At 53.4% G+C, this 14,919-nt stretch overlaps 7 protein-coding genes across 7 annotated transcripts; 4 read left to right on the top strand and 3 right to left on the bottom strand.

Annotated features, from left to right (window-relative positions):
• Nucleotides 1-501: 501 nt before the first annotated feature.
• On the top strand, nt 502-1,074 carry BBA_03547 (uncharacterized protein; the record flags this gene model as incomplete). Its single annotated transcript, XM_008598644.1, has 4 exons — nt 502-514; nt 575-781; nt 866-925; nt 986-1,074. 4 exons carry the CDS (start codon nt 502-504, stop codon nt 1,072-1,074), a joined length of 369 nt encoding a protein of 122 aa, XP_008596866.1.
• Nucleotides 1,075-1,404: 330 nt separating this feature from the next.
• BBA_03546 (serine/threonine-protein phosphatase 2A activator 1) lies at nt 1,405-2,741 on the bottom strand (the record flags this gene model as incomplete). The annotated part of the gene is made up of 2 exons (XM_008598643.1): nt 1,405-2,080; nt 2,128-2,741. The coding sequence occupies 2 exons, from the start codon at nt 2,739-2,741 to the stop codon at nt 1,405-1,407; spliced, it is 1,290 nt and encodes a 429-aa protein (XP_008596865.1).
• A 445-nt stretch (nt 2,742-3,186) lies between these two features.
• BBA_03545 (uncharacterized protein) lies at nt 3,187-4,623 on the top strand (the record flags this gene model as incomplete). Its single annotated transcript, XM_008598642.1, has 1 exon — nt 3,187-4,623. The coding sequence occupies one exon, from the start codon at nt 3,187-3,189 to the stop codon at nt 4,621-4,623; it is 1,437 nt and encodes a 478-aa protein (XP_008596864.1).
• A 13-nt stretch (nt 4,624-4,636) lies between these two features.
• On the bottom strand, nt 4,637-6,664 carry BBA_03544 (glutamyl-tRNA(Gln) amidotransferase; the record flags this gene model as incomplete). Its single annotated transcript, XM_008598641.1, has 4 exons — nt 4,637-5,541; nt 5,592-5,687; nt 5,742-6,332; nt 6,385-6,664. 4 exons carry the CDS (start codon nt 6,662-6,664, stop codon nt 4,637-4,639), a joined length of 1,872 nt encoding a protein of 623 aa, XP_008596863.1.
• A 751-nt stretch (nt 6,665-7,415) lies between these two features.
• Nucleotides 7,416-9,242, top strand: BBA_03543 (L-amino acid oxidase LaoA; the record flags this gene model as incomplete). Its single annotated transcript, XM_008598640.1, has 1 exon — nt 7,416-9,242. The coding sequence occupies one exon, from the start codon at nt 7,416-7,418 to the stop codon at nt 9,240-9,242; it is 1,827 nt and encodes a 608-aa protein (XP_008596862.1).
• A 201-nt stretch (nt 9,243-9,443) lies between these two features.
• On the bottom strand, nt 9,444-11,275 carry BBA_03542 (FAD dependent oxidoreductase; the record flags this gene model as incomplete). Its single annotated transcript, XM_008598639.1, has 8 exons — nt 9,444-9,590; nt 9,645-9,737; nt 9,791-10,006; nt 10,055-10,302; nt 10,350-10,878; nt 10,960-11,030; nt 11,113-11,157; nt 11,242-11,275. 8 exons carry the CDS (start codon nt 11,273-11,275, stop codon nt 9,444-9,446), a joined length of 1,383 nt encoding a protein of 460 aa, XP_008596861.1.
• Nucleotides 11,276-12,148: 873 nt separating this feature from the next.
• BBA_03541 (putative allantoate permease) lies at nt 12,149-13,986 on the top strand (the record flags this gene model as incomplete). Its single annotated transcript, XM_008598638.1, has 4 exons — nt 12,149-12,724; nt 12,787-13,196; nt 13,251-13,664; nt 13,725-13,986. The coding sequence occupies 4 exons, from the start codon at nt 12,149-12,151 to the stop codon at nt 13,984-13,986; spliced, it is 1,662 nt and encodes a 553-aa protein (XP_008596860.1).
• Between the last annotated feature and the right edge of the window lie 933 nt (nt 13,987-14,919).

Here is a 14,919-nt window from a genome sequence, read left to right as displayed (position 1 = left end):
TGTCGCAAAACGCCCTCGTGGGTGCACCAAAGACGCTGGGGTGGGGCTGATCGTTTGAAGCCAGGATGGCTGCCGCTAGTTCATGTAGACCGACAGGGACCCTGATTAGATTACAAAGCTGCCACCGGCCATTTTGATTGCAAACGTTCTCGTTCTTCTTCTGCAATATTCAAATCCGACTTGAAACGCTGGCTGCCGACACATGTGAGTGCATTGTGATATGGTTGGCCATTGAGGCGGCGGTGCATGGTGCCACCTCAGTGCGTGGCTTCCGTTCGGGCGTGAATGGAAAGAGGCACAGAGGCAGGTAACGTGCAGGCTGCCTCTTCCTGGGCGGAGGCCTGACATTTATTCTCCCCTTGCTTCCTAGTTTTTATCTGACACCTCTTGTCTCTGACAACATCAGCAGCTCCAGAGTACTATCTGACATTTTATTCGCTCTAAACGCTATTCCAACGTAAACTCAGACGCCCTGACGCTTTCGACAAACGCAACGTTAAGATGGGTGGCATTCGTGAGTGGCGGTCGCGCGCAGTTTGCCTCCAGAGCTGTTATTGACCCCCGGGATGTATAGCTTTTGGCGCTCTTGAGAACATCAAGAACAAGGTCCAGGAGATTATCAAGAAGAAGTTGAACAAGAACAAGGCCGAGAAGCCCGCCGCGACCGAGACAACTGCCGTTGCTGCGGCCCCTGCTGCAGCTGACGCCACCAAGACGGAGGCCACGGCTCCTGCTGCGCCCACTAATGCTGGCGCTTCGACTGCGCCTGGTGCAGCTCCTGGTACGTTTTGCCTCTCATTGTGCCGTGACCACTGATAAGTTCGCCAGTTGGCGATGGCTTTAGCTAATTAAGTGGACGTTGCAGCTGTCGAAGCCCCGCAAGTCACCGAAGCTCCCAAGGACGCTGCCGCTGAGGCTCCTGCAGGTATGCAAGATTTATGGACGACAAAGGCTGATGGTGAATACTAACAAGTTACAAATGTAGTTTCTGCTGAGCCCGCCGCTGTTCCTAACGCCGCTCCGGTTGTTGACAAACCCGCCGCTACCCCCGCCCCCGCCGCCGCTACGGCCTAAGCCGGCCATCGATCTTGATATCATGGTCCATGCGCCACGGCAGTGTCTGGGCCCATGACGACGAGGTGCAGCTGACTATAGCGCCGTCTTAATTTCATAGTCCTTCTTTTCATGTCGTTGCTCTTCACGTCAGTATTTTTGATTGCGAGCTACTGGATACCCCGCCACGCTGCAGTGCAATGATACTCTGCGCGTTGGTATAATGAGTTGTTTCGACTGCTATATTCCCACTAGTTTTTCTTTTTACTTTTTTTTTTTTTTTCAGAATTCCTTACTACTCTACTTTCAACAGCGCGATCTTTAATTTTGTTTCTCTCATCGTAGCCCTGTCTATTTGGCCCATGGTGCTTTCGTTGGTGGCATCTCGCCCATTCCTTCACTTACTGGGGGTCCGGGCCTTTGTGCCGGCGGCGGTATGCGAGCTGTTGATCCAGCTGTGATTCCAGAAGTTGGCGACACTCTCGATGTCTGGGCCCATGGCGCTGCTGTGCCTCCGACAGGTGCGACTGTCGTTGACAAGACAGGTGGTATGGGTTGTGTTGCAAAGGGTTGCGCGTTGGGATCGTTTTGCCACGAAAAGAGTGAACCAAAAGGAAAGTGTTGTACGACAGGAAATTTGGACAGTACCTCGGCGTTGTACATTTTGATCATGCCTTTGTTGATCTTGCCCCAGCCACCTTTCACGCCCGAAATGTCAAACAACATCGGACTGTGCTCCCAAAAAGGGCCCTTCTTTATGTCGTTGATGAAGCCAATGGCGGAAAAGTACATATTTGATTGGCGGTTATCCTCGACAACTTGTGGTTTGATGATATCGCCCGTCTTGGGCGCGCCTCTGACAGAACCTTCTAGCGGCATGGGTTCATTGTCGTCAATGGGTCGGGTCAGCTGTCCCGAACCAAATATGTATGGTACAAAGGCGTGGTCGTCCAGACCCCACACTCCGTGTGAGCCTGCTGGCTCCAATGTATACGTAGTGATGAGCCTTCGAACAAGCGCCAGATATCTGTCCCGCGTCAGTATATGCGCCCGCGTTGAGCTGGAGGTGCTTACGGTTCAATGACGGAGAAGACAATCTCCCTTTCCACCTCGGCCTCTTCTTGATCAGTCTTGAAATGGCCGAGCTTCCATAGACATCCGAGAAACGCCACAAAGCTGAGCTCATGGCCTGTGCCGTAGTCGAGACGCTGGGAGCTGCCAAAGCCGCCCAGCAGATAGCTTTTGATTTCCTCGCGCGCTGCCTTTCCGCCCGCCGCGGCAATCGTCTTCCCCAGCACGCCCGCTTCTAGCATGGCATCAACCCTGTCCTTCAGCAGCGTGTGCCATGTGCGGAAGCTTAGGTTACCGAACCGGCGTGGCCCTGCTGCGGGTGGTGCTTGGTCGATGAGGCGCTCAATATCGGCGAGCAGTTCCTGCAGCGCCACAACGGGGGCCCCTGGTTGGTTCTTAGAGGAAATTATGAATGTCTCTGGCACGGGTGTGCCTTGGCGGCGGCGCGGACACACGGCGTGGTTGAGCTGCATGATGAAGATGCCAATATCGCGATAGGCCAAGCTGATGAGAAACTCGCACACGTCGACGCTCTCGTGGATGCGCTTGACGGGCTTGATAAATTCTGGTAGGGCGTTGCGGTCTAGAACCTCGAGCCGGGTGAGTGCAGTAGCCATGGTTTATTTGACGGCCTTTTCCGCGATGATTGTTGATGAAGAGTGGGAGGCAGGAGGTTGAACAAGTTGCAAGTGGTAGTGCGCTGTGGATAGCTATCGCGTGGTGGTGGATTCCCTATTAGCTGTAGTTAGTCATCGCAGCAATGAAGCAGGCGACATGCTGTATAATGGCAAGAACGTATGATTATTGATTGCAGACTAGATTCTTTGAAGAAGAAATTTTTCTTTCTGAAGTGGTTTTCTTTAATGTTGCGCATTGTCTAATGACGCACGCACATGCTCTGGCATGGGTGTGCCCGTTTGCACATAATGTGGGTAGTAATTATACACTCACTTCCGGCCTACATCTTTCAACAACTCTGTCCCGGGAATGTATCTGATGTGAATCCGGGATTTCGCGATGCGATAACGATAAACTAAGCAAAAAAATTGGTCCTTTTTTAGAATGCCTGGCCCAAAACCTTTTCCGCAGTACTCCATACCATTTACTGGGGCGGCAAGCAGCAGCGGCTCTTTCCAGTCTCGCATGCCAACACCTCGTTCCCACTACCGAGAACTATATCCTAATAATGGACCAAAAGGCTCGAAACGACAAAAGACTACCCACGATCTTCTAGTGTTTTCGACTCCTGCTAGGCCTTCTGCAGTACAGCCCGAGCCACCATGCAACCGACTGCCACAGCTGCGTCCGGAAAACAAGCGCCGGCCGGCTTATCAGGCGGAGGCTGCGACGTACGAGTATAAATTTGCGCAGAAGCTTGCTACGTGCGATGATATTATTGAGAGCGATGAGACAGTTGGCTGTTCCGATTATGAATCTCCTGAGCAGGCTGACAATGCTGAGCCTGTCCCACGCCTGCCGTGGCAAGTGCCAGGACCACTAAAGAGGCAGCCAGATTTTGAGAAAAATGGCCGAAATCAGGAAAAAAGCAAAAGATTCATGTCAAATGCTCTCAAGAATAGAAGCTATTCGTACGACACTGAGATTCGCAATTTGCTGTCACACGCTCCGACTCGGGACTCTTCCGCGGGACTCTTTAGCATAAGCGACCATGAGAGCACTACGAGCATGGACACGAGCCCACCTCCGGAAGAGTGCGGAGATAGTTATCGGGAGACAGACTCAGCAGCAGAGATGAGAAGTATGAGACGGCGGCAACCATCACCATCAGCGGAGGTTATTGACCGCGATGTTTGGTCCATAGGTACAGAGGAATATGAACCAGACTTGCAATATTCAATTGCAGATGAGATTCTCGATATGCATCAGCTCATGAGCAAACCGTTTTGGGCCAACGACCAAAGGTGGCTTGCCAGCATCTCATGCCCTGTGCCACAAAGTCGACCCACTACCCCCTACTCGAATGAAATTATAAATAACACAGCAGGTCTGATCGAAACCATTGAATGTATCAAGGCAAAAGACGGCGAAGAAGAGCAAGCGCGGTTTGCTGCCGCCATGCGCAGTCGCATAGCCAAATTCATTACAAATATACGAGGCGCCTGCACGGCCATATGGCAGCACCTCTTTGGCAACCAGACACGCCCACTGAAAAAAGTCTCATTACACGAAGCAACAGTGCTCAGGATGCAGAGATTTGTGATTCCCCGATTGGTTTTTGCCCTCGGGCAGGTCTTTACGCTGCTGTGCAACGAGCAGCCCGAAGTTAGGGACCTGGTCCTCTTCGTCTTGGCGGAGATTAGCATTGACGTGAATCGAATCGCAAAGGTTATCAAATGCGGAATAAGTAAGGGCAAGGATGATTCTGATAAGATTGTAGAAGTGGAGGAGTTTACGCGTTTACTGGCTGCGGTACAAGAGTGGGCAAAGACTGAGAAGGATATGCAGAACGAAGAAGTCGTGAGATCTATTGCTCTATAGCTATTTGCATCAATCAATACAAGACATTGCCACCATGCACCAGACTCCGCCCAGGTTTGACTGTTGAAATCATGCCAACCTCGTGCATCTTTCGAACCAGCGAGAATAACATGCCGTCGCATCCCTTGGCCGCCATCAAGTCCACCGTTACGGGCAGATATTCCGTATGATTCGTCACCTTTGACACGTATTCAACTTCGCCAATCGGAATCACAATATCGGGAATTTCAGCCATGACCGAGATTCTGCTCGTCGAAAACGCGCCAGGCGCCTGCGGACCTGTCCAGTACGTGTCCCTGTATTTCGGTGTCGGCGTCCGCGGGACGTACACGAACAAGTCGCTCGAGCAGCTCGCATTGTCAGGCTTGAGCACGCTTCCGTTGAACCACTTCATGAACCGCGTCTTATTCGCCATGGCCTCCTCGAGCGTCACGTTGGCGTCGTCGCCGAGTGCCCAGCGGCGCAGCGGCGCAGGATTCACGTGCGGCAAGCGTCCGTCGTGCCTGGCCGCGTAGTCGGCGTAAAAGGGATCGCGCACCAGCCTAGCCTGCTGCTTTGCCGAGAGCACCTCGTAGGTGCTGTTGATCATGGAGAGCAGCGGCTCGGCGGAGGGGTTGGTGGTACCCGCCGCCCAGCGCTCAGTCAGGTTGAAGTCGGAGACGTTTCGGGCGGACAAGAGGTCTGCGAGGCTGTGCAGAAAGGCGTGCAGCAGCTGATCGAGCGCTGTCTGCGTGGCTCTGGGAAAGCCGGCGGCGAGGATGCGCTTGGGGTAGGTGGAAGAAGACTGGGCCATGATGCTGGGCTGGTACAGAATTGTCGCGGCGTCGGCCCAGAGGACGGGATCGCGAGCCAATAGTCCGACAGTGTCGAATTCTGGAGATAACGGCATGGTATGGTCTAGAGCGGCTAAGCCATGGCCTACATCTGTGTCAGGTCATGTTTAGGAAAATGCAGTTCATGGTACTTACTTGGACGGTTTCCGTATATGCCTTGAAGCTGGCTGGGGCTGCGAACGCTGCCTCCAGTGTCTGAGCCAAGGGCAATATCAAGCCACGAATAGGAAGCTACATGACAAATTAGATGGAATTCATATATTTGCAACTTTTTTTTTAACATACCCTCTCCTGCCGCTGGACCTGCAGAGGAGGACGACGGGTCGAGATAGCCGTCGCCGCGCGGGTTAAACGGGGCGTGGTAGTCGACCCAATCCGCCGTCGCCGTCTCCCCATTCGCAAACTGGCTCGCCTTCATCTTTCCGATAATGACGGCGCCAGCATCGACAAGCTTCTGCACGGCGCTGGCCGTCTGGTTGGCCTCTGGGTACAGCTGGTACCATGCCCGGTTGCCGTTGGACGTCTTGAGGCCAGCAATATCGAAAATGTCCTTGACGCCGAGGCGGACTCCAGCCAACGGCTTATCCGCAGACTTGGTGAACAGTAGACGGGACGGGACGGCGACGGCCAGTGATTGCCCGGGCATGTTGGCTGGCAAGACAGTGTGCGATCCGTCGGGAGCCATGATGCTGGTCTCGCTAAAGGCGCCGGCGAAATCTGAATACAGCCTGTACGCGTTGTACAGTCTTCCAGATGACGATGCGAAATATGGTCCATTTGGCACGGTGACATTTTGTACATCTGTCAGTACCACTGTCGCATTGTCCAGCGAAATCGGCCTCGCAGACTTGGCTGACTTGCCTACCAGGTATATCACTTTGAAACCTGTCAGTACAAGTCGAGATGTAATTCACGTGCAACTTATTACCCTTCAAAAACTCTTCTTGAATGACGTCGTCATCTTCCAGAAAGCTTTTTGTGATTTGATACAGCAATGATGCATCAAAGGCTTCTGACTGTGCGTTCACCACCGTGACTGGAAGAAGCCCGTCTTCTTCCACAAGGGGTGCATCGTCGAGTTTGCCCACGTACCACGGTGGGACAAAGTAGTGAATATCGCCCACGTCGACAGAGCTGCCGGATGATAGCACACGCGCGGCAGCGGCCGTCGCGATATGCAGCAGTCCTGCAACTAACAACAGCTTCATGTCAGTTTCGCAGAATGCGTGGTATTGTGTAGTGACTTTGCTATGCTTGTCACAAACACTTGCGAACGAATAGTTAGACCAACGGGACAGACATGGCGATGGCAATCATGCTTTTTCTTCTCGAGTGGACTCTGTTGAAGCGGCAATGCTACCATGCCTGTAGATTGGACTATTGAGTCCATTTACCGAGATCTCTGAGCTGAGCGGTAATCACACCCTGAGGGCTACATTTTGCAGCTAGTAGACACTATATGGAGACAAAGAACCCTGAGAGAGGTATATTAAAACCCACAAGAACTACTGGCCCTCAAATCATGAGCCAAGACGGCAGATCGCGGATCCCTGCCTGGCCTAGCCTTTGCGGCACCGCTTCGAGTTCCCCTTCCAAGATAGGCAACTGCGTAAGCTAAGCTTGGATAAGATGCTTAACAACAAGGTAAATTTTTTCATCGTGATTTATTGACCGCCCCCAGCACGTTCCTCTCATGATGCGCTCTCCCGTGTGGATATTTGAATGCCCCAGTGACCATCAAGGTAAACGGACAACTGCCGGCCGGCACCAACATTGACGATAACAAGTCGCACGGCAAGAATGAATGCGAAATTTCCGTCTGCGATGTTGAAGCAAAGAAATGAGAGCGTCCGGAATGGGTAGGGCCGATTAAAGTCGTACGAGCTTGTATATCAGGCGGCCGTCCTGCCATACAAGTCAGTGCCCGGCATCAAGCGTAAAACTTTCAGTAAAAGCGCAATGGGCAACTTTCTCACGGCCAGCAGACTGCTTGTGGCTGTTCTCGTCAGCATTAGCAACGCACAGCCTCTCTCTGGCGACGCTACCCAGCCTCTGAACGAGACTTGCGGACGTGTTTTGCTCCAAGACTTTGACTCTCTCGGTGCGTGGTTCGAGGGCGTCAACGCCATCAACTGCACGTCTGTTCCGCGTCGCGACAATGTCACGATTGCCATTATTGGCGGCGGCGTCTCCGGCCTCGCCACGGGCCTGATGCTCGACAGCATCGGCATGCGCAACTGGGAAATCATCGAGGCCAGCGAGCGCGTCGGCGGACGCTTCCGCACCAAGTTTGTCGGCGGCACCGACGAGTACGCCGAAATGGGCCCCATGCGGCTGCCCTGGAGCATCACGTACAAGAGCGACAACACGACGCACGAGTACACGGACCACCGCATGACGTTTCAGCTCGCCGACACGCTCAACCGCCTCAACAACCACGATCCCCGGTACAAGATTGACTTTATCCCCTGGATCCAGCACCATCCCAACGAGCTGCTCGCCCGCGGCACCGGCCGACACCCGGACGGCCGGGTGCCGACCCGCGCCGAGGTCGCGGCGGACCCGCAGCGGCTGGCCAAGCCGGCGCCGATGAGCACGGCCGAGTACAAGGACATCAAAGCGAAAATGAATGCCATTCTCAAAAGCGAGGAGACGCTGCGGTTCATACAGCGCGATGTCTGGCGCGCGCACGCCTGGGCCATGGGCCGGGGCCTCGACGAGCTCAGCGAGCAGGCCTACATGCGCGCGACGCTCCACGCCGGCGAGAACGTGACCGACGCCATCTGGACCGACACCGACTACGACCTCTTCTGGGACGAGCTGCACCACAACTCCAACCTCGCGCAGGACGGCTCCGCGGGCGCGCTCGGCGAGACGGAGTGGCGCTGCGTCGACGGCGGCTTCGACCGCATCACCGACGCCTTTGTCCCGCACCTCGGCGACCGCCTGACGCTCAACCGCAAGATTCGCAAGATTGAGCTGGTATCTGACGTTGGCGCTGACGGCAGAACGGTGTCGCGCACTCGCCTGTCGTGGTACCCGAGCGTGGCCAACCGCACGCTGCTGCACCGCGACTACGACTACGCCATTGTTGCGGTGCCCTTTACCATGACGCGCTTCATGGACCTGCCGCCGTTTTCGTCGGTGCTCGCGCGCGCCATTAGCGAGGCGGGCCTGCGCTTCAAGTCTGCGTGCAAGATGGCCCTGCTCTTCTCTGAGCGCTTCTGGGAGCGCGGCGCGGCGCCCATCTTTGGCGGCTACTCGCAGCCCGCGTCCGCCGCCGTCGGCGCGCTCTACTACCCCGTCTATGGCCTCAACCAGTCCTCTTCCTCCTCCTCCTCCTCCTCCTCGTCGGATGACTCTCCCCGGCCGGGCCTCATCACGCAGTACCGCGGCGGCGACTGGAGCGATCGCTACGTCAGCTTCACCGACGAAGAGTACGCCCAGACGGTGCTCGACGCCGTCGTCAGCCTGCACGGCGAGCAGGCCCGCGACTACTACACGGGGCACTATGAAAAGCTGTGCTGGCTCGAGGACGAGCACACGGCGGCGGCCTGGTGCCGCCCAGACATTGAGCAGCACAGGCTGTACATTCCCGCGTACCACCGCACCGAGTTCAACACAATCTTCATCGGCGAGCACACGGCGCCCACGCACGCCTGGATCAGCTCCTCGCTGCACTCGGCGGTGCGCGGCACGGTGCAGCTGCTGCTCGAGCTTGGCATGGTGGACGAGGCGAAAAAGGTCAACAAGGAATGGATGGGCCGCTGGATTCACGGAGAATAAAATAGGAATGCAAGGATATTCATAAAAGAGTAGCAGGGGCAAAGAAGAAAAAAGGTTTGTGTGGCTTGTGGTAGACTAGGCGTCAATAAAGTCAAGAATCTAGCACCGAACTTGCTTCAACTCTACTCCGCATCAATATTGTCCGGTAGTTGTTCTCTCTCAAAAGTACATATGCCATCGAGCTAGATTAAAAAGACACGCCTACTCTACTCGAGCCTGACCAATGTTTCTCGGGCCATCAGGGCCCTCTTCAAGCCCGTTGCGGCGTGGAGCATCTGGCCGCCAGCGCCAGAATGGGCGCAAGAAGCTCGTAGCCTCGTCACCGTTTTGCAAAATATCCGCGGCATGCTAAATAAAAATCAGCACAAGTGCGCCACAAGTAACAGTCCTTCTTTCCAATACCTTTCCGAGAACGGGCAAAAACTTGGCACCATGGCCACTGCCACCCGTGCAGACAAAGAGTGAATTGTCCGTGTAAGTCGGGACATGGTCAATCTGTGTTTGATTAGCCCTAGAAATGGCATGGCACCTGGGCTGTTGAAACGCACTACGAAAGAATTGTCCAGAGAATCTGTATACCAGCAGAGCTTGGTCGAGTGGAACGGAGTTTGGTCAAAGTCTGGTAGGAATATTTTTACAAATTGTCGAATCGAGTCTACAGCGGCCTCGGGGATGGTGCAGGAATCTTTGGGTGACATTGGAATAGACCACTTGCCGTCCTGCAAGAATGGAACGCCTCTAGGCGCGGGCTGAAAGTTTGTAAACTGTACAAGAATTAGCGAAAGAAAGGGGAATACCTCATTGTAGCTGACCTTGATTCCTCGGAAGCCAATTTTGACCAGACCATCAGGAGTTCTGGGGAGCACATAGACACTGCCAGTATCCTTTCCAGTCTTGTTTCGAGGTGTGCTCTTCCACGTTATGACGGGAAATTTTTCGGGAGAGTACTTGTCCCAAAGCATCTTGTTCTCCTTGTCAATCTTGAAAGTGGCAAGACTGCCGCCAGATGATTCAAGGTGTGTCGACAGCTCGGGGATGAGCTGCGTTGTCAAAGAGCCACCTAAGAGAATTAGAAAAGCAGAAGAAAGGCTAAGCTCAAGAATTTACCTGCAACGGCTACTATATCTGTCTTGTGGATGGCGCAGTCTTTGGTCCTGACTCCAACGGCCTTCTTCTTGCCACCTACCATCTCTTCCAGGATGGACTCAACTGCACCATGTTCGTTACCGAATAAAAATTTGACGCCTTTCAAAACAGCGAGCTTATGGAAATGTAGACATGCATTAGAGCAGCGCATGAATCCACCAAGAGAGTCCAGCACTGCTTCGTAGGTTCGACCATCGTCGCTGTCCGGAATAGGAAACTCTAGAAGCTTGGCGTCCCAGCCTTCCGCCTTGGCACGTTCTCGATCTTCCTCGAGGCTCTTCACAAACTGAGTCTGTCGGATACCATCTCGTTTCATGCTGGCGAGAGTCTCCTTTTCCAAGGCGCCAAGCTTATCTCCTGGCTGCACACGTAGCATGCCGCTAGGGACGAACAGGTCCGCGCCTGAAGACTTGTTGATGGCAACCCATTCTTCACGGCTCTCCAATGCCAGACGCTGGTAGTGCAGCTTTGTGCCGTACGAAGCGCGAAACTATAAGGGTTAGCATTTTAGTCCAAGAGCTTGGTACTCGAAACTTGCAATCTTGTTGTGATCAACAGAGGCTGCCTGCACACTTTCGTCGGCATCAGGATCATACTCTGTCTCATCAAATGGGTGGCGATCAAAGACAGTGACAACGTAACCTATTCAGCCCAAACAGAGATTCGGAGTGTTAGCAAAGGGGGGAACACGGATCGGAGTTGCCAAAAGTTCAAGTCGGCTTACCCTTTTCGCGTAGCGCAACGGCCAACGAGAGACCAAAAATTCCAGCTGAAATCGATATTAGTTGGCCATATTATCAAGACGCCAGCATATTGTCATTGCCACAAAATAACTGTGTCAAAGGGGACATACCACCAACAACGGCGACAGACTTGGTTTCGCTCATCTTGGCAAAGAGAAGCGGTGCCCGGGACCAATCAGAGACGAGAGAAGGCAGGGCTGCGGGATAAGCTTACTAGGTTTAAGAACAAAGGTAAGGGTAAATGTAGCAAACCTTGTTGCTGATAATAATAAGAGCGGCGACGGCCGCTGGGATACGCCCGACTTTTGATTCGGGAGCAATGCGGGCATCCATGAGGCTGCAGGGCTCGGTCTGGTGCATGCCCAGCCGGGAGAGGGATCGCCAAGGTTGCGGGCCAGAAACGCCACCCGCGAACCTATATGGTTAAATTTTAGCTTTGCTTTATTGTGGCGCCTTTTCAAGCCCATCCAGGCCCCAGACACATTCGCCGCGCATTGGCCCGGCTGATGGCCATTGACTGGATCAACTTACTGAGCAGACAGAAGTGCGTATAGTTTGGTGCTAATCGTTTACAGCTGACGAAGGGGAAATGAGATATGTAGCATCGAAGAAGGGGCGAACAAGACGGAAAAACTAGCACCACCTTGATGTCTGCTTGCGTTCACGCATACAACGTCGGTTATAGTCCAAGGTAAGCATCCGACGGTCCGCTGTTGAGTTTGCCTGACCCGCAGGTTGGACTCATGACAATTAGCTGAGCGTTTCCCGAGCCTGTAAGGGATGCAAGTTTAATGATACGTCGACAGGGCTGTAGTCGTCGCCGGCGGAGGAACATCCATTTCGTATAAAGCCTCGCTTGTCTCAGCGCCTTGCAGCGGTCGGATGCAACCCTACCAATACCCGACAACGCCCCGCGCGAGAGATTCTGGCAGTTTCCAATCTTTCCTCAACACGTCTCGCTGCGTAGATTCGAACTTGTCTGTAGCCGAGCTTTGAATTCACGGCCGTCATCACAAAATGGCCAAGGACAACAAGAACATGGCCCAGAGTCCGCGGGGGGTCGTCGAACCCATCGAGAACTATGGTTCTGACGCTGAGCATCCCAAGGACACACCAGACAAAGATACACATGCTGTGACCGAAAAGGATGGCAAAGCTGAAGGCGCCCTGCACTTTGTCACAAAGCGCGACATTGACGATACGACGCTGTGGTACAACCAGCACAAGCCATCTGCCCGTACCCTCGATCCTCACCAAGTCAAAAAGATGAAGCGCAAGAACTTTTGGTTCCTGTTGATGCAGACGTGGTGGGTCGCCTTTTTGATTCATCTCGACAAGTCGACGCTCTCTCAGGCCAGTACCATGGGCATATTCGAAGATGTCCACATCAAAAAGGACGAGTTCAACCACCTATTTGTCATCTTCTTTGCCGGGTATCTGATTGCGCTCTGGCCCGGCGCTGCTCTTGCACAGCGTATTGGTCAGAAGCATTTCATTGTTGGCTCGCTGGCTATCTGGGCTCTGCTTCTGGGGATGCATCCGCTTGCCAAGAATTACTCGCATTTGATCGCGCTTCGATTTCTTCTTGGCATGGTAAATCACTCCGCAATGTATCGAGTGCCAAGGCTTGAAAAACTAACCCTGTGATGTTATAGGCCGAGTCCCAGATTGTCCCGTCGACGACAGTCTTACATCAAGCCTTCTTCGCACCCAAGCAGAGCCCTTGGGTACAGCTGCTGTGGTGGGCATCGGGCAGTTTTGCCAATGTCCTCCTCACCATGGTCTCGTACAGGCTCATCGTCGACGACAACCATCATGCTCTTGCTGGAAATCTGAGTTCGTGGAAGTGGATGCACATCATATGTGTCATCCTGACCTCTATTGTCGTCATTCCCCTGGCCATCTTCCTGCCCAACTCTCCCGTCGATGCTAAATGGTTGACGGTGGATGAAAAGATACATACAATTGATACAATTCGTGCCACTCATGCTGGTATCAGCAACAAGACGTTCAAGTGGTCGCAGGTTCGCGAGTGCTTTACCGATCCCAAGAGCTGGCTCTTTATGTAAGTCGTGGAAAATCCGGTGCAGGATGCACTCCAAGCTGACCGCGTGTATAGTTTGCACATGTTCTTCAATGAGCTGCCCAACAATACTTCACAGCAGCTTCCACTTATTCTTGTTGGATTCGGCTTCACGCCCGCGCAGAGCGCCCTGTTCAACATTGCCAAGCCTCTGTGGGGTTCATTTCTGATTCTCGTGTCGGCGGCGATGCTATACTTGACGGATCTGGGCGTGGGCTATACCTGTGCCATTTCATACATTCCCTGTTTCGTTGGAGGCTTGATCATGCTGACTGCGCCATGGTCCAACAAGATTGCACTGGTGGTGGGTACGCAGATTTCGACCTTTAAGCCGTCGTACCTGTTGGGTCTCTCGTGGGCCGGCACGACTACCATTGGCTACACAAAGAAGCTCTATGTTATGTCGACCTGTATTGTCGCCGCTTCGGTGGCCAACATGATCTCACCCGAGTAAGTCTGGACGTGATGGTTGCGAAGAAGAGGCTTGGGTACTGACGCACAAGCGTATAGATTTTGGCAGTCCAAGTACAAGCCGCGCTACATTCTGCCTTGGGGGTTTATGACGGCTTTCTGGTTCATTTCTCCCATCATGTGTCTCATTATTCGCTTCTACCTGCAGCGTGAGAACAAGAAGCGTGCTGATATTCTTGCCAAGCGGGGCAGCGACAGCGACAACGACGTTCTTGAAATTGGCAGTGAGATTATGCATCTGAAAGACGAGGATCTCGACTTGACGGACCGTCAGAATCTGCGTTTCGTATACCCGCTGTAGAAAGCGGCGTGGAAAGGTCGAGGGCGACGCATTGTACGGAGTAGCGGGCATTGTCTTGGCTGGATCAACAGCATAGCGGGTTTGGAGAAAGGGCGATGCGCAATTGCCATGTATGCCGTTGATAGTCTACACATAGGCGGCTGACGGTGGTATGAATTGACTTCGTGCGCATGGCTGTATGATGGTCTTTGCTATCCAGTATACGTAGATTTTCGTACATTGCTTGCTGACGACTAGTTAGCAACATTCGCCGAAATCCAATTGAACTGGTTAAGCTGCGTTTGAGATGGTATGGCGGGTGGGTGTGGCGAAAGGTGCTGTGGCTGGAGATCACCAGCCTCTGCCTGAACAGTGGAGGCTGGAAGTAGTTAGGTAGGTACCTTGCCAGCTGGTTAGCTCAGGCCCTCAGGGGAAGCTTCATTTAAATATTACTGCCGACCAAGTAATAATACATGCGAGTATTGATACAAGACGCCAAATCTCCACCGAACCCCCGCGCACAGACAAGACCCCTAGCGGGAGCAAGTTGGGTCGACACGATAATTGGAATTGCAATTGATGAATTCAGAATAAACAGACTACAGGCTCTGTGGACTACAGCAAGTTCGTGGCCGTTTGTGCCAAATCTCATTGTAAGCCGCGGGGGAATAGGGAGGCAACATGTGATGCAATGGCCTCAATGCCGCAACATGACTGTGACCGCTAGTTACCCATGCTGTCACCGCTGCATTGTCACGTCAATGCAAATCATGTGCCAGAAAAAAAATCGCCAGACTGTGAGCTGGCAGGCTGGCTGGCTACAAGTCACAACGTTGTGGCCACCGTACCCCTGGTTCATTGGTTGTCTGAGCTACGATTGATTTCCTCCATATTCCCTTTTGGATAACCAGTATCCGTACGGATCAATAGTTTCAAGATGAAGTGCCTTCCCAT

This window comes from Beauveria bassiana, assembly GCF_000280675.1.
Source record: "Beauveria bassiana ARSEF 2860 unplaced genomic scaffold BBA_S00007, whole genome shotgun sequence".
Classification (NCBI taxonomy): Eukaryota; Fungi; Ascomycota; class Sordariomycetes; order Hypocreales; family Cordycipitaceae; genus Beauveria; species Beauveria bassiana.
This window is presented reverse-complemented; position numbering and strand designations above follow the sequence as displayed.